Source organism: Dama dama, chromosome 2 (genome assembly GCF_033118175.1).
Source record: "Dama dama isolate Ldn47 chromosome 2, ASM3311817v1, whole genome shotgun sequence".
Lineage (NCBI taxonomy): Eukaryota > Metazoa > Chordata > Mammalia > Artiodactyla > Cervidae > Dama > Dama dama.
The window spans coordinates 23030099-23051424 of record NC_083682.1 but is presented as its reverse complement, the minus strand read 5'-3'; the positions used below and the strand labels follow the sequence as shown (position 1 = coordinate 23051424).

General features: G+C 40.9%; 2 protein-coding genes across 3 annotated transcripts; both read right to left on the bottom strand.

The window, feature by feature from the left end:
- Nucleotides 1–2364: 2364 nt before the first annotated feature.
- Nucleotides 2365–13996, bottom strand: LOC133066614 (olfactory receptor 8B4-like). The gene is made up of 2 exons (XM_061157871.1): nucleotides 13899–13996; nucleotides 2365–3312 (listed from the first exon to the last, which is right to left on the bottom strand). The coding sequence occupies exons 1-2, from the start codon at nucleotides 13941–13943 to the stop codon at nucleotides 2365–2367; spliced, it is 993 nt and encodes a 330-aa protein (XP_061013854.1). The 5' UTR covers nucleotides 13944–13996.
- Nucleotides 13997–17637: 3641 nt separating this feature from the next.
- LOC133066606 (olfactory receptor 8B8) lies at nucleotides 17638–20924 on the bottom strand. Of its 2 annotated transcripts, XM_061157860.1 has the most exons (2): nucleotides 20910–20924; nucleotides 17638–18558 (listed from the first exon to the last, which is right to left on the bottom strand). In XM_061157860.1, exons 1-2 carry the CDS (start codon nucleotides 20922–20924, stop codon nucleotides 17638–17640), a joined length of 936 nt encoding a protein of 311 aa, XP_061013843.1. The 2 variants fall into 2 exon arrangements, with proteins under 2 accessions (XP_061013843.1, XP_061013833.1); XM_061157850.1 differs by lacking the exon at nucleotides 20910–20924 and having other exon boundaries at nucleotides 17638–18579.
- Between the last annotated feature and the right edge of the window lie 402 nt (nucleotides 20925–21326).

Here is a 21326-nt window from a genome sequence, read left to right as displayed (position 1 = left end):
CCATCACCTCCACTTGCTTTGTTTGTAGTGATGCCTCCTGAGGCCCACTTGACTTCACATTCCATGATGTCTAGCTCTAGGTGAGTGATCACACCATTGTGGTTATCTGGGTCATAAAGACCTTTTTTGTATAATTCTTCTGTGTATGCTTGCCACCTCTTATTGATATCTTCTGCTTCTGGTAGGTCCATACCATTTTGTCTTTTATTGTGTCCATCTTTGCATGAAATGTTCCTTTGGTTTGTTTAATTTTCTTGAAGAGATCTCTAATCTTTCCCATTCTGTGGTTTTCCTCTATTTCTTTGCACTGATCACTGAGGAAGGCTTTCTTATTTCTCCTTGCTATTCTTTGGAACTCTGCATTCAAATGGGTATATCTTTCCTTTTCTCCTTTGCCTTTAGCTTCTCTTCTTTTCTCAGTTATTTGTAAGGCCTCCTCAGACAACCATTTTGCTTTTGCATTTTTTTTTCTTGGGGGTGGTCTTGATCACTGCCTCCTGTACAATTTCACGAACCTCCATCCATAGTTCTTTAGGCACTCTGTCTATCAGATCTAATCCCTTGAACTTATTTGTAATTTCCACTGTATAATGGTAAGGGGTTTGATTCAGGTCATACCTAAATGGTCTAGTGGTGTTCCCTACTTTCTTCAATTTAAGTCTGAAAATTGCAGTAAGGAGTTCATGATGTGAGCCGCAGTCAGCTCCCAGTCTTATTTTTGCTGACTGTATAGAGCTTCTCCATCTTTGACTGCAGAGAATATAATCAATCTGATTTCAGTATTGACCTCTGTTTATGTCCATGTGCACAATATGTGTAAAGCACCTTAAATAGTGCCAAGACGTGGAGAAAATAAGTTTTATTTCACATCTCCTCCTGAGTTTCATGCTGCAGGTGCTTCTTTGCTGTTCTTGGCTCCGTCTCAGAATGCCTTGACCTAGAACACTTGAGCTATCTTTCTTCTTAGTATGATGCTGCCACTGTAACAGGTGTCAGCAGAGAAGGAAATGTGAGGAAGGTCTTCTTTCCCTTTGTTTACTCATTTCTCATGCCGCTATACACTGTGCAGCTATCCAGTTTTTTGGATGAGTTGGAACATTACGAGCAAAGCCACATATCTAGGCTGAGCACTTTATGTGGCACTCCCCACTTCCAAAAGTGCCAAGTGCTCTTTGCAGATAGTCTCCTCATGGACACCCCAAGTTCCAGACTACACAGAGAGGATCTCGTTCTTCTGACCCCGCCACAAGTCTCGGTCCTCTAGCCTCCCCATGTGGGTTAGTTTGATCCTAAGTTTAGCTTCATTCCAACACACAAGGAACTTTATGAGGGTGTACTCATCACAACCTGAGCTATCCATTATAGCATAGGAGAGTCTTCAACAGAGTAGGACAGAGCACTCTTTGGCACTCAAAACTGGGATCCCTTTCAAGTCTTCCTGCAAATGGAAAGTGTAATGTGACTCCTGTTGCTTCCTGATTCTTTAGTAATTAACTGTAACACACATACACACACACACACACACACACACAGTTTCAGAGGCAATAAAATCTAAATCTACTGTAAAGAAAAAAAGAATTGTCCTAAATGTCTATAACATGCACTGTACCTTCAGGGCAGGATAGAGGCTAGCAGTTAATAACATGTTGTAAATCCACGGAATTTCTCTCTTATTGTTTTGCTTTCAGACTTAGACCCCAGAACCCAAGAATCTGGCCCAGTTATAAACCACCTACCCCATGGTTATTAATCCATGGCCTAAGAGTTTTGAAACTTTGAAAAGAAAGATTTAGGTTTGATTTATCTTACATTTCAGGTCATGTAAACAGCTCTTAGATGAGGCTTCCTCTTACACAGATGTGGATGTATATGAAAGAGATGATTTACATTTCTCCTAGCCAAGCAAACCTTTCTAGGAGTTGGAAGGCTCTCTTACTTAATGGCCCAAGTTATAGCTACCTTTCATCTTTGGTAAGCCTGTTCTCGTAACTGAAGAAAAATAAATTCATTCTCCAGGATTTTTGTATGACCACCTGCCCCATCTCCCAGCCAGAAAAGTTGCTTGAACAAACCCATTTAGCCTACCATGAAAAGGATGGAAGGCATAGAGTCTCATCTTACTCATCTCTTGGACCTAGTATAGAGTCCAATAAACAATAGGCACCTAGTAGATGCTAACTTGCATGCAGTGAACCAGTTGAAATAGTATAAACCTCAAAAAGAATACAAGTAAGAGATTTGCAATTTTTTTAAGTAGAGAGAAGACCTCATTTAAAAAAGAAAGACTAAAATTCTTCCACATGTAGATAAAATATTCTTGAGCATGCTGCTTACCAATAAGTGACTGATGCAATCAGAACCGTTTCAGAAGAGAACTGTCTTCAGGGTTTTTCTTACAGCAAGTTTAACATCCTTATTCCTCAGACTGTAGATCAAAGGGTTAAGCATGGGAACCACATTGGTGTAGAAGACTGAGGCAAATTTACCCTGGTCCTTTGACCCAGGAAAAGAGTTTGTTAAATAGGTGAATGCCCCTGACCCAAAGAACAGAGCCACAGCAACTACATGGGAGCCACATGTGCTGAAGGCTTTGGACCTACCCTCAGCGGAAGGAATACGGAGGATACTGGAGAGAATCAGAGCATATGAGATGAAGATGCAGATACTGGATATTGTGATGACCCCTCCAACAACAATAAAAAACACCAGCTCATTGATGTGAGTGCTGGTGCAGGAGAGCTGCAAGAGGGGGAGAACTTCACACAGATAGTGGTCGACGATGTTGGAATCACAGAAGGTCAGTCTCAACATGTTTCCGGTGTGGGCCATGGCCCCAGCAAACCCTATCACATATGAACCAAGCATCATCAGAGAACAGACCTGAGGGGACATGGTGACCGTGTACAGCAGAGGATTGCAAATAGCCACAAAGCGATCATAAGCCATCGATACCAACACGTAGCACTCAGAATTGACAAAGAAACAGAAGAAAAATAGTTGCGTCATGCATCCCACATAAGAAATTATATTTTCTGATACAAAGTCAATTAGCATTTTGGGGGTAAACACACAGGAATAACAGAAATCTATAAAAGACAAGTTGAAGAGGAAAAAGTACATTGGAGTGTGAAGGCTAGAATTCAGCACAATTAAGGTGATCAAGCCCAAGTTGCCCACCACTGTGAACGCATAGATCCCTAAGAACAGGAGGAAGAGGGGGAGCTGAAGCTCTGATCGTTCTGATAATCCCACGAGGATGAACTCAGTCACCGAGGAGCTGTTTACCAGAGCCATTCTCTTCTGGGAAGCTGTCTGTGGAAACAAGGGACAAAATGTTTCAATTTATTATAAGCACAAGCATAGCTGATGGAAAAAAGTCTAGAAGATGAGCCAGTGCATGAATGCCCTCCTTTTTGCCTTTCTTCTCTCATCTATATGCCCTCCCCCCCCCACCCCAGCCCTGCCAAGCTATTGACAATGTGTCAATGTGTCAATGTGACTACATCTTAGCTCCCCTGGGCTGATCATGAATCCAGGCTAGAGTCTGTTAGCATGGGCAGCAAGAATTCTGTCTGCACTCAGGAGATGAGAAGATGGAGCACCTCAAATGACTGCCCAGTAGCTCTCAGAAAGACCTTCCAAGAGCCAGGAGTACAACCTGAACCCACTGTGCCTCAGACTCTGAGAGACAGGCTCTCCTGTCCCACATTGTCTCCATTCACCCTGCCGCCTCCTCCCAACAAGATAAGAGGTCTGCACCCTGAGAGAAAGCCAAGAGTGGTCCCCTCTGTCTGCACCTCCTGCCTTCCTCATTTTAGTCCCTTCACTACATTTGACACCAGAATCAGTTTCAAGAGTAAAGAGGGGATTGGTACTTCTCAGACCGCTTGATTGTGAATTTAAAAGAAAGTCATAAGGAGAAATGGGAGTCAGACATTCACCTTCCTCCTCCCTGCCCTTCAGTCCTGGGCATTAAGCAATCTCTTTTTCCATTAGCTCAAAGGAGAAAATGGTGTTAGTGCATAGAGCAGACAGCATCAAGTTTTAGCTCTTCTGATTCCCTTGGTGCTGAGAATCAGAGCTTTTACAGACCCCAGTCTCCAAGGTGCTGTAGGACTAGACCAAGATTTCTGTTGGTGGATTTTCCCAGATGGTATATATCAACTTTAGGAGAAAAAAGAGAGCAACCCTCCTTTTCACCAGAACCCCAGCTGGTATATCATGGAGAACTTAGGGCTACTTGATGATCTCAGGGATCTGATTAGATACAGTCTCAATCCCTAGGCAATTTCTCAGTTATGTCCCTACAGGGAAGAAATTGGACTGTCTTTATTTACAACCTGGATGATGATGTTTACCTAGCATCTTGGGACTCAGGTGTTCATGCAAACTTCTCCTAAACTCTGAGGATTTCATGTTGTTGAGTGATGAATTGAGATGGGGGGGGAGAGCTCAGGTTTCCTCTCCTTTATTAAATCTTGGTACTTACACTTGACATTAAGAGAGGATGATCCCATACTTATTTTAAACACTATTTCCAAATTTGTAAAGGGAGCTTTGAGAATAGGACCAAAAAAAGTTAGGTCAGACTTGTAGGTGATATGAAGAGCACCTCTGACAAAATGTTTCTAGCACCATGAGCTGCTCAGAACAGTGGAGACATTCCACCACCACCACCACAATCACAAGCACCACCTACCCTCAGTTCTACCAAGGGCTATAGACTGGCTTTTACTATAAATGAGATTAAGGTATCACTTATGCAAAGCAGCACTCACACATGTGCTCACACACACACACATACACACACACACACACACACACACACACACCCCTTCACAAACTTACTCTATGGATGTGTGCAGGCCAAGGTATTAACAGGAGATGTACCTAAAGGTTTTAATTCTGTCATCTTTCAGATGGCAAAATTGTTCTCCATGTCATCTGCTACATGAATATTCTAAGAAATTTTCAAAGATATGTGAGCAACTGCATTTGTAAGTTTCCACTGAGGATGCCTAAAATAATCCTAGATTGCTTGGAACATTCCTGATTTACATCCATTATCCCTGTATAATTATTAATAGCAAACCTTCTCACTCTCAAAAGTGTCTGGATTTGGGTAACAAATTATATGGTCACCCTACTAAAAAGAGCATAAGCAACTATTCAAATCCTCCTGCTCCTGCTGTCTCCTACTGACTTCTCTCTACTTTCTGACTAAGACAGTCTCTGTCTTTCACCCTCTCTTACCCTAAGAGTTCTCTTTCACTGAACCTGCTCTTCCTGGCCAACCAGTACTTTCTTGTCTGTAGATTTTGGCTTAAAAATGGGGAGGGCATTAACTGCAAGCTATTTCTGATTTATACCTAGCCCAAACTATACAACTTTACAGTGTGCATGTGTGGCAGGTTATTCTTTCCAAAGATGGCATTATAGCACATGCACACTTGCGCACACGTGCACACACACACCTATACATACATCTTACATCCCACATGCTCTTAATACAAGGGAAGGAAAGCTGTCCTCCAATAAAGGCAACTCCCATGGTGTCTATGCTTTCTAACCTTGCATCTAGGCAGGGACTTGGGATTTCTCAAACCAAGAATATGGCAGAAGTGATGCTACGTGACTCAGCCATGGAAGAATACAGCTTTCACTTCGCTGTCTGTCCCTCTCTCTCCTTCCTCCTTCTCCTTTCCTCCATCCTTCCTCCTTCCGCCTTCCCTCTTCCTCTCTCCTTACTCTTATTCCTCTTTTGTCATCCCCAGCCTCTCACTCACATTGGAACATCTGGCTTTGTCTCCAGATAAACCAGAAGGCGGAAAGTTTATGGTCATTTATCAAGTGCTGAGGAGGAACAGAAGCCGTCTGGACTTCCCTGGTGGCTCAGATGGTGAAGAATCTGCCCACAGTGCGGCAGACCTGGGTTCAATCCCTGAATTGGGAAGATCCCTTGGAGAAGGGAAAGACAATCCACTCCAGTATTCTTGCCTGGAGAATTATATGAACAAAGGAACCTGGCAGGCTACAATCCATGGAGTCACAAAGAGCCAGACACCACTGGACAACTAACACTTTTTTTGTTTTTCAGAAGCCCTCTAGAGATTGCATGCTGCATCAGAATGCATACTCAAGGGAAATTGCCAGGACAGTTCCTAGTACAGGACTGGATTCTGTTTTCCCCTCACTACTCAGAGGAACTTTTTTCCAGTTCCATATTTAGATGATGTTTCTGAGGTTTGTTTTTATGAAGAAAATAGGTATTTCTCTTTAGTACATAATTTCTTACCCACTGCATTTCTCCCTCTTAAATAACAGTTTTGCAGATATGTGCCAATGGCTCAGCAATGAATAAGGAAGGAATAAACATCTCTGTTCATCAGAGTAGCAGTCAGTGTATTCACTTATTTATCATCCAATACATTTTTATTAAGACTAGCTACTTCTTGCGATCTTGCAAACTTTATATTCAGAAAAATCTCTAATATGGCAAACTAAGAATTCAGAATAAAGTATAAAAGTCATCTATTTGTTGATATTTGAGGGAGCAGATACTAAGTGAATTCCTGTGAGAGCAAAAGAGAATAATCCAGGGGGGTGCACTGGACCTGGGGTTTGTCCTTGGGGAGCTAGTCTATTTCCTGTGGCCCAGATTTGGAGTTTAATTTGGTTGCCGATGCAGGACACAGGAGATAAAGCCAGGAAATCAAGCAGGCTGGGAGTTTGGTACCATTATTGACTCATAATACTGGGTCCCAAAGGGAAACATCTCCCATGGCTTAATTACAGAAAGAAAAAAGTTCACATAGGAAGAGGCAGAGATATGTATCTGTCCTGGCCTTGGCTCTAAAAGGGCAAAAAAAGAGAGAAAATATCCTCTGAAAAGTTCCAACCACCTCTGTGTTTTAGGCAGAAAATCTGTATTACATATATAACAACAACAACAACAAAACATCTTTCTTGGGAAAATACAATTTAAATCAAAATATCAAAGGATTTCCCCTGATAAATACCCAAGGATCATAAACTCTTAATGAAAATTACTAAACAAACACATAATAAGCCACCAGGATGATAATGAAAAATCACAATCTACAAAACCAGATCTGCAAAATTATTATATTTATCAGGGACAGAATAAAAAATAAATATATTTGATGTATTCAAAGGGGAAAAAATGAAAGTATAAAGAAGGAAAAATCACAATTGGCAAAGCATATTTTTAAAGAATTTAAACTCTATTTATTGACCACTCTGTGCAGCTTGTGGGATTTTAGTTCTCCAACCAGAGAATTCCCTCCAATAGAGCTTTTAGAAATAAAAACATGATTGTTGAAATGAGGAATTCTTTGACTATGTTAAACAGCCTGTTAGACACAGGTGAAGAAAATATAAGTAACTTGGATAGTAGAACTTATCCAGAAGTCAGCATCAACTAGGGAGAAGGGGGGAATAGCTATCATTTAGAAATAAAACATAAGAAATGTAGAAATAAATATAGTCTGACAGATATATAGAGCACATCTACCACATTCTAGACATTGTGTTTGGCACTAAAAATAAAGCAATAGTGGAAACACATAGTCCCTTTTCTTTCAAATAGGTAATTTAGGTGGAAAAAATAAACAGCTGCTTCTAATTGATTCTAATAATTAATCAATTCCAATAATTAATTGGAAATACAGTAAGTTTGCCAGAAAAAAGTTATGGGTTGCTATGAAACCATTTAATGAGGCGGGGGGAGGTGCTCTCCTGAATCTGGAGGGTCAGGGATGTCCTCCCTGAGGAAGTGAAATTCAGGTTTAAAACTCAAAAAGTAAATAGTGATGAAACTAGTTGTTTGTGACTGTCCAGCATTGGCACTCCTGCATTTGGAAACCCGCCCTTGTGTAAGTCTTGGATGGAGCCAGAACTTGGCCTTTTTCTGTGAAATCTTGAGAACATAAGACATGAGCTCAGCTCAGATATTCCCATGCTCTTTCTGTGACACAAAAAAGAGGAACAATTCATATTCCTTTTTGGCACCACAAAAAGACAAAAATCAGTCAATCAGTAACAAATGTCAGGTGTTGGTGGCCAACAGGAGCAGCCAGCTCAGCCTAACCAGACAGTTCTGAGGTGTAACTTGGCTGGGCTTCTACCACCTGGCTTCTCCTAGATGCTACCTGGCTCCAAAAACTGCTGTGAGATGCTGTGAACCACTTCATTTCCTGACAACTCCCTTTTTTCGAAGAAGTTAACCAGAATTAGTGTTCTGTTTGTAGTTAAGAATGCTGGCTGCCAGAATAGTGACTGGAGATTAATGGGGGTGTGGCAGGGAGTGGAGGTAGGGAAACCATTCCAAGCTGTGGGACAACTTTCTCATATCCCTGTGATGAAGGCAGACACACCCACCAAAATCACCTTTTAAAAGGGTGCAACAAAGTCTCCCTCAGTGTTTCTCTCTATTTTGAATGATTTTTCCCCTTCCAGGGAACTGTTGTGTGGATGTGGTTTAAAGGATAAAATGAACAAACTTTGCAGATTTCAGAGACCATTCTTCATAATCCTACATAAAGTTTTTTAAACCTTCAATTGTCCAATGACTCCTTTTTTCTTTAATAATGAATAATAAGCTCCTTTTCTAGGCAGACAGAAGTGCATTTGATTGTCTGACCAGCTTTTTTAAAGTTTTGTGGACCATAAAAGCAATAGCAAATAATAATAATAAGGATTATGTTTAACATCTAAAGAAGGTAATGGCACAAAAAATATTTTTATTAGTGATTAAATTGCTAGTGTGTGTTTAAATTGGTCATTATTTTTATAAGGTTCTATTTTTCATGGGTTCTATGTTCACTTATTTGCCTTTGTGATTCCGTATAAAATCAATACAGAATAGCTTTGGAATAGCTTTTTGAAAGCTATTTTTCAGAAAATAATTTACTCTTAAAAATCACTTATAAAGTATCATAGAAAGTGTGTCTTTGGTCTGGCAACAGATCTTTATTAAAAAACAACTTCCAGTCATTGCATGTAATTATGGAAATGCAGGCTTCCCAGGTGGCACTAGTGGTAAAGAACCCACCTGCCAATGCAGGAGACACAAGACTTGGATTCAATCCCTGGGTTGGGAAGAACCCCTGGAGGAGGGCTTTGCAACCCATTCCTGTATTCTTGCTTGGAGAATCCCATGGACAGAGGAAACTGGCAGGCTATAGTCCATGGGGTCACAAAGAGTCAGACATGACTGAAGTGACTTACCTCGTACATATGCATGGAGATGCACAATCTGCTTTATGATGTGATTTTAGAAATGCATTGCTATTAGTCTTGACTGATAAGTAGAACTTAACCAAGAGAGAAAATCAGGATGTTCTGGGCAAAGAGAATCACAAAAGGAAATATTAAAAGTCATATGAAGGGAAAGAAAAAAAAAAAAGCATTGCAAATTTGGGAAATGGAAAATGACATTGAGACTCGAATCATTGTATACATGGCAGAGAGGGGTGAGAGGTAGGTGGGGTGGATTAATGATGGAGGTAAATTAGATCCTCGTCCCTCTCTGACTCGAGAATCAATTGAGAAGTTAGACACAGAAGTCAGGGGGGCGAAAAAATGCCAGCTTTATTCCTGATAAAGTTAATTAGAAGACCGAGCGGGGATGTACATCTACAATAGGACCTTATAACTCCCTCACTGCACACCATAGACTAAATTTATGAATCCAGGTCTAAACTGAGCTGGACAACAGTTGGTGTTCTCAACAAAGGAGAAGGGTTGCAGATGGAGGAGATGAGCAGAGATTCTGAGAATGTGCATGTCTTAACTAGAAATGAGGAGAGAGGCCTAACAAAAGGGGCTGGGCCACCCTGAACAACATTATAAGTCAATTTTCCTAATTTGTGATCAGTCCTGTAAACCATTCACTCCATTGGAGTGAAGTAGGGACAAATAAGGGGGAAGAGAAAGGGTTGCTTCTTCAGTTACCTGTATAGGACATAGAGTCTTCTCCCTACTAGGGAAGGTGAAGCCTCAGAGAAGCTAGAATCACATTTGGGGTGGAAACCAGTTAGCACCAGAGTTTGTAGTTGATGGTGAGCAAAATAGGAGAGTTGACATATCCAAACTTGCTTCTGACTTTTGGTAAAGAGTGTAGGAGATGGATGGGGCTGGAGACCAGGGAAACCTGAACTCAGGTAGTGGGAGAAAAGTGCAGCATGTCACACATGAGAAATAGTCAGAGAGAAAGCTGCTCTTAGAATTTTAGAAAAGGAAATTCAGATGAACACATCACTGCTTAAAAAAAAAAAAAAAAAAAACTCTTTGTAAAGAAGGAAACAGTGTTGTCCTGTGCAGCCAACAGAAACATTTTACATCATCCCACTGATCTTACAACTCCTAACATAATGAGTAGAGCCATTAAAAATCATGATTTTCAAATATATTTAGTCACATGAAGAGCTGTTTACATTGTGTTACAGAATGAGAAAAAAAGTTATAAAATCAAACACTATGACCACATTTGTTGTTGTGTTTGTGGATATATGTGTGTGTTGTTTTTGCAAACCAATTTAAGTCATCATAGGTACACACACACAAATTTCTGAAAGAATAAACACCCAAATCCTAAGAGTAGTTAGTTATCTCTTGATGGTAGGATCATAGATTTTTTAATCTTTTGCTTACCGATACTTTTACATATTCTTACAACACTCAAGCTTTGCTTCTGCAATTTTAAGAAAAATTATTTTAAAAAATTAAAAACAAAACAGTGCATAATTTAACATTTTAAGATCTCACTCAGGATTTGTTCAGCATTTACCTACACCTTCTGTATCTGCCAGGCATTAAGCTGTCTGCATGTGTTAGATCACCTAACTAAGGTTGAGACTATAACCTCAAACATTTTCTGGATATTTGACTTCACAATCCATATCACTGTAGTCCAGCAGGTCTCACATATGGTTGTATTACTGACCCTATCAAATCAGTGCATTGGATAAGGAAAAAAGTCTTTGGCACTCTTCCTTGACATCTCTTTTTAGCAAATCATTTCAAGTGAGAGTGAATGCATGGACAAGTCCAGCTCTGAGGCAGCAAGACCTTGGACTTGGCACAGGGTGCATATACATGCATCACAATTTCTTGCACATGCAGATTGAGCCTCTGGAAGGCAGCAAGTGGCAGGAGTGTGAACACCAGAGTCAGCCAGTCTAAATTCAGTTCTTTACTTCACCACTTACTATCTGTACAATCTATTTCCAGTAAGTTCTTAACATCTTTAAGCCTCAGTTTGCCCATTTATAAAACAGAGAGAATCATTTCATATGTTATAGGAAGTCTAAATGAGAACTTGTATAAAATGTTATTGTTTGTGTTTGAGGAACATGGTCCCGTGAATCTTGTGAGACTCTTGTCCACCTTCATTCTCAAATCACAGTCATTGTAAGATGTGAAGAAGGAGGTAGAGAGACAAGGAGTCATATCCTTGAGGAGGCCAGACTGAATGGCATCTACAACCAAACTGTGGGGTCAAATGTCTCGGGGCTGTTTTTTCTCCCACTCCAGGCCTGGTTCTTCCTTTTATGTGGTCTCACTAGTCACTGATCGAACCTGGGAAACTATCATGTGTGCAAGTAAAACGTGGTGAGAAATGATGCTAAGGAACCATTATGTTTGGGACACAGAGCATTGGCCTCTTCACAGAAAGCAAGTCTCACTTATACATACACAGGCATCCTCAAAGAGCAAACATAAATGACTACAAAGATGAGCATTCTTCCATTAAACAGCTGCTTGCAGGATCACATTAAATAAAGCTCATTTCACCTAATATTCATATTTCAAGGTTTTTTTTTTTCATATTTCAGTTTTAAACACCATTTGTCTCCACATAAAACCAGTGCTTGGGCAGGGAAAGAACAGGATAAGCCAGATTGTTTTGCCAGAAGGTAATAAAGTGCTCAAAATCTAATGTAGATATATTGAAAGGTCATAAGATCAAGTGTGAGGAGGGTGGCACTGGACAAACCAGGGACAAATTGAGCATCAAAATAAATAATGATAATAATGAATCATAACTCGATAAAATTAGAATGTATGAGCCCATAATGATATAAATGAATGAATGAATCAATGAATATAGAAGAAATAAGGGTTCTTCCTGACGAAACTACAAAAGTTTGATGGAGTTAGAAACAAATAACAAAAGTTTGATGGAGTTAAAAAATCTCCATTTTATAACCATCAGGTAATAGAATCAAGCAAGCACCATCAATGGATGTTAAAACAAGGGTGTGAAAGATTGAAAAGGAACATCACACTTCATGGTCTCAAAATATCTCCCCACAATTTACTTTTAAATACAACAGGAAAAGTAGCAATCTTCCCCAATAAATTACCAATAAACTTGCAAAGTTTCAAGAACTCTGTGTTATCAAATGTCCCCAGATTGAGATCAAAGAAAAAGGAAGCTTTGCTATGAGGAAATGGTGCTATGCGAAGTCAGCAAAGAATCAGGCTGTGATCTTGGTGACTCTTTTCTAAATGTATTAATCTTCTGAACACAATCATTTGAGATTATGGTCTCCATTACTCTGGGGGAAATGGGAGCATGAATGATTCATTTCTATATTGTACAAATTTTTCTTCAGCTTGCTGTCTCTGGCATATTAACTAAAATGGGGAATACAAAATGAATGCCCAACTGTTAAATTTCTCTTGAAGTCCTATGTTCAGTTGGGTAGTGAAAGGTTGTTGCTGAACAATAAGACGCCGGGATTCTTGGCCTCCGGAGGAGACGAATTTAATCCGGGGCCAGAGACAAGGCTGGATCTCTCAGAGCGTTTGTGTAATAGAGTTTTATTAAAGTATAAAAGAGATAGAGAAAGCTTCTGACATAGGCATCAGAAGGGGGCAGAAAGTGTACCCCCCTGCTCGTCTTTAGCTGTATGTTATATAGTCACTAGCAGTCTGTTAATGAAAAGAAAGGAATGTCTTAAAATTCAGAATGGCACCAGATAATTCATCCCAGGCCATAAAACGATTGACTTGAATCTTGTAGAAGGGCAGATTACCACACAAATAGTTTCATTTACATAGATTAGGGGAACAATATCTGAGTATAACACACTGGTTTGTCAAGTAGTTTGAGCCATTTGGCAGAACCAACTTGAAGACAGAGTCTGGGGTACATTAACATAGCTTAAGACAAACATTTCCATAAGAAAAAATGTATTGGTTAACTCCAGGTTTTGAGAATAGTTAGCTTCAGGTGAAACCAGGTGTCATGGCAACATAGCATTTTAAGAGAAATCTCCTTTTAAATTTGTATAGAGAAGGGAAAAAAAATCTCTAGTTTGTTTCCTCCTGCCACTTAAGAAAGATAAAAATGTCTGGCACTTGCAGCCTATTTCCTCCTTTTGGAGACCCCTGGCCTTCCTGCCTGTTACCCTTTCAATAGTGGCTTAGAGTTTGCTGAAGGTATTCATTTTACAGAAAACTATAAATTTTACTATTAGGAGGAGTGTGAAGTGGGGGTTTGGGCTTCCCCTGTGGCTCAGCAGTAAAGAATTTGCCTTTGATACAGGAGTCACAGAATTCCATGGACAGAGGAGCCTGCTGGACTAGAGTCCATGGCGTTGCAAAGAGTTAGACATGACTGAAGCAACTTAGCAGCAGCAAAGTGGTGGTCTACAGATAAGGACAGGGTCTGGCTTCCACTACAGATGCCGGGTGGCATGTGCCTAAAATTAGGGGACAGGAGTAAACATAAGAACAACATAATCAAGGGCTTCCCAAGTGGCTCAGTGATAAAGAATCTGCCTGCCAATGCAGGAGATGCAGGTTCGATCCCTAGATCGGGAAGATCCCCGGGAGGCAGAAATCTCAACCCACTCCAGTATTCTTACCTGGAGAATTTCACGGACAGAGTAGTCTGGCAGTCTACAGTCCATAAGGCTGCAAAGAGTCTGACATGACTAAGCAACTGAGCAGCAATATAATCAAGGCATCACTGATGGGCTATCAGGGACTGAGCATGTGTTTATCCGGTTGCTGGAAGAGATGTGTTGCCAGAAGACAGAACAGGGAAACCCCTTTGGTAAGTCAGCTGCTAAAACTGCTAGATGGCCCAATCTCGCATCCAACATAGATTTGTTTAATCGCCACTGTGCATGTGCCGGGCACTGTGCTTGGTGTGGGGAATGTCTCAAAACAGACACCAAGAACTCTGCCCACACAAAACTACACAGTCTAATTTGTGGTAGGGATAGATACAGAAAAGAAAGTGACAAGGACTTTACATTGCAAGCATCATGAGCAGAGGCACAGAAATGAACTGGGGCAGGAGAAAGGTATTCCAGAAAGACACCTCACAGTAGATAGTCACAGACTGGAAGGCTCCAGAGCACCTTCCTGTCCTAGAATTAAAATGATTACCAGTAATAGAATTAAGCCAACAAAGAGCTACTTAAGAAATTAAAAGAGTGTATAAGGAAGGAAAAGGAAAGAAAAAATATTTTCAATTTGCTCCCTCTATTCTTACCCATCCAGGCACCACAAATAGTTTATGAAGTAGAGGGAAGAAAAGATATAGAAGGAAGAGACAATAACACAAACACCACCACCACCAAAATTAAAGGTGACAAGTTCTCATGAATGCCACCCTTACCAGTACAGAGTTTGGCCAAAGTGCACAGTCCAGATGTGTGTATGCTGCTAGTGAGAGTGCAGCTTGAGATTGCATTTTCAAGAAGGGATTTTGCAATAAAATTCAAGAATCTTGTGTAATTCAGTAATTCCTTGTTTAAGAATATATTTTAATGGGGAGACTCAGATTTATTGAATGTTGTTAAGCATCATTTATGATATGGAAATATGAAAATAACATACAGCAGTAGAAAAATGTTCATTGGATATAATAGATCCATATGGTAGAATTTTGCACAATTATAAAAAACAAAATTGAAGGCAAGAGATTAGAAAAAAAAATTCTGGCTGTAAGCTCTGTTTTGAGAAACAAACTTTTGTAGCTAGAGATGGTGTTTCTGGCTTTCACAGTGTTCATTTCTCTCTCCCTCTTTTTGGCTACCCGTGACCCTTCACATACATCTTTTCTGCTTTTTTATTCATCTATCCAATAAGAATTCTTTATTCCCTCCTCTTCTAATTAATTTTCATCTGTTTAAAGAAACTGCTCATAGACTCTGAAAATAAGGAAAACATTGTGTGTATATATGTGCAAAGACTGTCAAAAATACATACAATTAACAAGCAACTGTGATGTCCCCATGGGAGGCTACAAAAAGACCAGAAAGGACCAGACGCCCTTTCACTGATCATTTTTTAGTAATAATATTAAACATCATGAACCTGTACTATGCATTTAATATACAAATAAATAGAATGTAGAAATAATGTGATCTGGCATAATCATTTTTCACATAAGCAAGCATGAGCCCAGAAAGATAGAGCGATTATCTCAAGGTCACACAATAAATTAGTGGAAGTGCTGATGCTAGGAGAAGAGGATCTAGCAAGAATGGAGATGAAATTTGCTGAGCACTTGCCATTTAATTCTCTGAATAATCCTGTGAAAACATTTGCTCAGAGTCATCAAGTAACTTGGAGAAGATCACATAGCTACTGAGTAAAAGCTAAGGTCTAAATTTGATTCTACCTTCCAGTTCCCTAGTCTCTGCTTTTTCTAGGTCTTTATGCTACTCTCTTCCTCTCACCTATCCCAGTCACCCAGCTTCCATACTGTCCATCCATCTGTTCTGTGCTGTATAAAGTTCTCTCATTTTGCTCTCGTTCATTTGAACTCACCCTTATTGATCTGTGCAATCCAACAGGCAAAGCTATACATCCATTCAAACTTCATTTTTCCATATAGAAGAGATTTTTCCTAAAGAGACTCTTATAAATCAAAAGTATTGTCACTGCATTTCATGTATTGCTGCTTCACAAAAAAAAAAAAAAAATTTACCCCCTACAATTTTCTTTTAAAACAAAAGGCAACCCTACCCCTTATACGTAGAAACATTAGGCTGTGGATGTACAAACTTAGGCTGTACTTCCACCCTTTACTGTGAGGTGTGTTAGCTAGGGTCCCAGCAGAAAACAAAGTAACTGAAAAATATAACAAGGGAACTATTTGCAGGGGTGTACACAAAAGGTGATTTGGAGAGACCACCAAAGGGAGATAGAGCTCCCCAGACTAGCAACAGCCAGGAGAGACTGCAGCCCCTTGGCATAGAGACGAAGGAGGGAGCAGTTACTGTAACCAAGTAGGAAACAGGGCACTCAGTTCCTGACACTGTAGCCCAGCTGGAAGAAATTCTAGGAAATAAACATTACAAATATCACACTCCTCTCATCTTCTGATTTTCTCTGCTGATGCTACCATTGCCTAACCCAACCAGAAACCAGGGGCCAAGGAGCCCAATGATGGAACCGTTAGAGAATGCCTCCCAGTGCTTGGAGTCAGGTACCAGAAAGTTACCTGAAGGGTCACACAGAAAATGCAAGCAGTACCATAACAGTCAGTGACCATTTCCTCTGTCACTGGCTGCCGTGTGGTGCTGACTGGATAACACTAGGTTTTCTATGGTTCCGAAATAGTCTCCAAATCCTCAGTTGACCACCCTGAGTGGCAGATTTCTCCACTCTTGCTTTAAAAGCACAATTTGAAAACAAGGAAATGATTGTGTATGAAATATTTCCCAAATCCTGTCCTTTGTAACGCTGACATATTCTTTGAGGTCTTTCACGCACTCATGGCCAAATTCACTGAAGTCCAACTGGCCAAAGCTCCACGTCGCTATTTCAGGAGGTACCGTGTGTGCTGCTGTCCGGGTTCGAGCACACTTCCCCACACACTCTGCAGAATTCTTCAAGAATCTGTCTGGTCATTCAGCCAAGACCATCTCAACAAAGTGTTATACCTCCTACCTTCATGTGAAAATGTGATACTTAAAATTAGCCCTTGAAAAGTTGCCTGAAATTTCTGTAGACAAAACCAGAATTTCATGTCCTAGACCAACTCACACTTGAAATGAAACCTTCTAGGGCAGCTGAGGGAGGAAGAAAGTGAACAGTAATGGAAAGAAATCAGTATTAAAAAGCAAGAGCTTGGATTCTAGTCACAGTTCACCTGCTGAGTAGCTGAGTGACCTTGGGGAAGTTACCTAAGCCTGAATCTGTTCTCAGAAATAAGACAGAACTTAACTAAATAATTCTTTAAAGTGAAAAATGAAAGTTTTAGTCACTCAGTCATGTTGACTCTTTGCAACCCCAGGGACTATAGCCCTCCAGGCCCCTCAGTCCATGGAATTCTCCAGGCAAGAACACTAGAGTTGGTATCCATTCCCTTCTCCAGGGAATCTTCCTGACCCAGGGATCAAACCCAGGTCTCCTGAATTGCAGGCAGATTCTTTACCGTCTGAATCACCAGTGAAGCTCCAATGATCCTTAAGGCCCACTAAATGTGAGTATCCTCTAGTTTTAACAGTCTTCTTAAGTTAAAGGGCTCTTAAAGGGGGAAAGACAAACTTGTTGAGAAGGGGTTCAAATTTCCTCCATGTAGTCAATGGAACTTGAATCATCTATGGAAGGAAAAATGTCCTTTTCCTAAATATTGCCCCCTTCTCAGGAGAACAATACTTTGCTTAAAGTTTTCTTCAGAGCACTTTTGACGTCCTTATTCCTCAGGCTATAGATTAAGGGGTTGAGCATGGGCACCACAATGGTATAGAACAAGGAGGACACTTTCCCCTGGTTCATGGGTAAAAGAGAAGATGGTTTAAGGTACATGAATGCCCCAGACCCAAAGAAAAGAGAAACTGCAATAATGTGGGAGCTACAGGTGCTGAATGCTTTGGACCTGCCCTCAGTGGAACGAATATGGAGAATGCTGGAGAGGATGAGGGCATAAGAAATGAAGATGGTAACTGTGGGCACACCAATATCAAGGCCCACAACAATGAAAACCACCAGCTCATTTACATGTGTGCTGGTGCAAGAGAGCTCAAGAAGGGGAAGGATGTCACACATGTAGTGGTCAACAAGATTGTTGGCACAAAAGGTCAGTCTCACCATGCATGCTGTGTGGGCCATGGCCCCAACAAACCCCATCACATAGACACCCAACAAAAGAAGTAAACAGATCTGGGGAGACATGGTGGCCATGTACACCAGTGGGTTACAGATGGCAGCATAGCGGTCATATGCCATCGCTGACAGGATGAAGGACTCAGAGATGACAAAGAAAAGAAAGAAGAAGAGCTGAGTCATACACCCTGCGTAGGAGATGATGTTCTTCTTTGAGACAAAACTCATCAGCATTTTGGGAGTGATAACAGTGGAATAGCAGAAATCTATGAAGGATAAGTTATAGAGGAAAAAGTACATGGGGGTGTGCAGGTGAGAGTTGAGTCCAATCAGGGTTATCAAGCCCAGGTTCCCCACCACAGTGACCACGTAGAAACCTAGAAACAGGAAGAAGAGGGGGATCTGGAGTTCTGGCTGGCTGGTTAAGCCTTCGAGGATGAACTCTGTCACAGAAGAGTTCTCAGCTACCGTTTCAGGCATTCTGTGGAAACAAGGGAGGAGGGTCACTTAGAGAGAGAAGGAGAGAGAGCAGTGCTGCCCTCCCTGTCACCTCCCAGTTCTTTAGAATCAGACGCACACTTGGATATTTTGGAATCCCGTGGACAGAGGAGCCTGGTGGGCTGCAGTCCTCGGGAGCTCAAAGAGTCAAACACGACTGAGCAACTAACACTTTCACTTGGATATTTTGGACGTCAGCAGAAAGGCCTTTCCGGAAACTGTGGGTCTTGTTCCTATGACCCTCTAGGGACTCTGTCTCTGGAGCGCCCTCTGGAGGACGAACCCGTCTCTCAGAGGACAGCCACCGTTGCTGGGAAGAAAGGACCCAAGGATGCACTGAAGAATCTCCCGGATCCTTACTTCAGTAAACTTCAGTCTATTTATCATGCCCTTCCAACTCCAGTCTGCTCAGGTTTACAGTAACTGGGGTCATTTTCTGGGAAGAGTCCTCTGAAAGGATAGAGCCAGTCCAACCATGCCAGTGTCCACCTCACGGTCAACATGGACAGACTAGAGGTAAGACATGCCTGCGCGCATGCCCAGTCACTAAGTCGTGTCCGACCCTCGGGACCCCGTGGACTGCAGCCTGCCAGGCTTCTCTGTCCATGGGGTTTCCCAGGCAAGAATACTGGAGTGGGTTGCCATTTCCTCCTCCAGGGGATCTTCCCGACCCAGGGACTGAACCTGCATCTCCTGCATTGACAAGCAGATTCTTACCACGGAGCCACCAAGGAAGACCAGAAAAGGGAGGTGGTCCTTCCCAAAGCCTTCACCACCCGAGGGTGGGGACTTAGGAAAAGTTCAGCCCAGATTCAGTCACTCACCTCTTTCAGCCTACAGTTCCGTCCGCTGTCCCTCTCAGTCCAACGCTTGCCCTCCGTTGTTCAGACAGACAAATGGTGTAGTGCTAACACAAACGAATGAACTAAGAGTTACCCCTTAACTCTCTGTTCTATTTGGGGGATCAGAGCCTGCACTGACTCCAAAATTTCCTGTGACGTGATATCTGATTGAGACTTTGCCGGAAGGCTTTTTTCCATCTTTCAGAAGGGGTACCGGATAGTTGCCTGTAATCAGTGTCAGTTAGTGACAGGAGACTGAGCCGGTTTTATTCTGGGTTTAGAGATCTGGGGACCTGATTAGAGGTGCTGGTAGAAAGCCAGAGGTTCCCCCAGGACCACAGCCCTAAAAATTAACTCTTAAGGAACTTTTGCTTATACCCAGGATAATATTTGATTGGGATTTTAGAAACATTATTTGTCCAATTAACATCCACTCAGTAAAATGAAAACTAATAACTTACATTTATTGAGCACTTATTGTGTGTGTATCCCCAACAGTCTTCCTCTATTAGCACTTATATGCTGACCCCACCACGCCATATGTCAAAGCATTTTATATCTAATACTTTAGTTTCATTCTCCCCCAAATCCTATGAACTAAGTCTTATCACTCCCATTTTAGAAATGAAGTATTTTACTAACTGTTACAAAGGTCATGTGAAATCTAAGTCCATTTAACTATAAGTCTGGTATTTTTAACAATTTCACTTAATATCTCCCTATGGGAGATAACTAAATGTATAAATCCTTACCCTCAAGGCTCTGACGTTCTTTTGGAAAAGATAAGAGAATATATCTGACTAAATAGGCAAAAAATAGTAAAAAGTAAATAATTTAAAGTATTAGTAAAAGTAATAAGTAAATAATAAAATATTATTTATTAAAAATAAAATACATCTCTTCGATAAGTAGCACTAGGAAAACTGGACAGCTACATGTAAATGAATGAAATTAGAATACTTCTTAACACCATACACAAAAATAAATTCAAAATGGATTAAAGACCTAAATGTTTAAGGCCGGACACTATAAAACTCTTAGAGGAAAGCATAGGCAGATTACTTTGACATAATTTCAATCCACCTCCTAGAGTAATGAAAATAAAAACAAAAATAAACAAATGGGATCTAATTAAACTGAAAAGTTTCTGCAAAGCAAAGGAAACTTTCCTCTTTTCCTAACTCCCCTCTCATGACATTCCTCTGTGTCCCATCTCCTAGAGTCTTCTTGAGCTCAGTGACAGCTAATTCACATTTTGTTGTTGTTTATTAGCTAAGTCTTTAGGGCCCTATGGACTGTAGCCCACCAGGCTCCTCTGTCCATGTATTCTCCAGGCAAGAATACTGGAGAGGGTTTCCATTTCCTGCTCCAGGGATCTTCCCAATCCAGGGATCAAACCCACAATTCCTACTATGGCTCCTGCACTGCAGAGATTCTTTACCGCTAAGCCATTAGGGAAGCCCAGTTCACACTTTGAGGCCCCATAGATTTGAAGCAATATTAAAAGTCATCTAATTCTGTTTTTCACAAACCTAACTATACAATTGAATTAGATAACAATGTACTTATTAAATGTACATTCCTTGCTGCTCTAATCCAGACATATAAATCAGAATCTCCTGGAGTAGGTCTTTATAATTTGTTTTCCCTTATAAATCTCCCCTGGTGATCTGAATATTTGGCCAGGTTTGGGATACACTGATCTAATTCTTCTACCTGTGTCTTCCAGACAGGAAAATTGAGGCCCAGTCAATTACAGAATTGGTTGGTGTTGGAATGTGGAATAAAACATGGGTCTCTAACCTCCACAGTTGAAGGGGGCCTATAGCTTATCCAAAAGAAGCCCACCTGGTCATTTAACTGAAATGCAAAGTACAAGTAAATGAC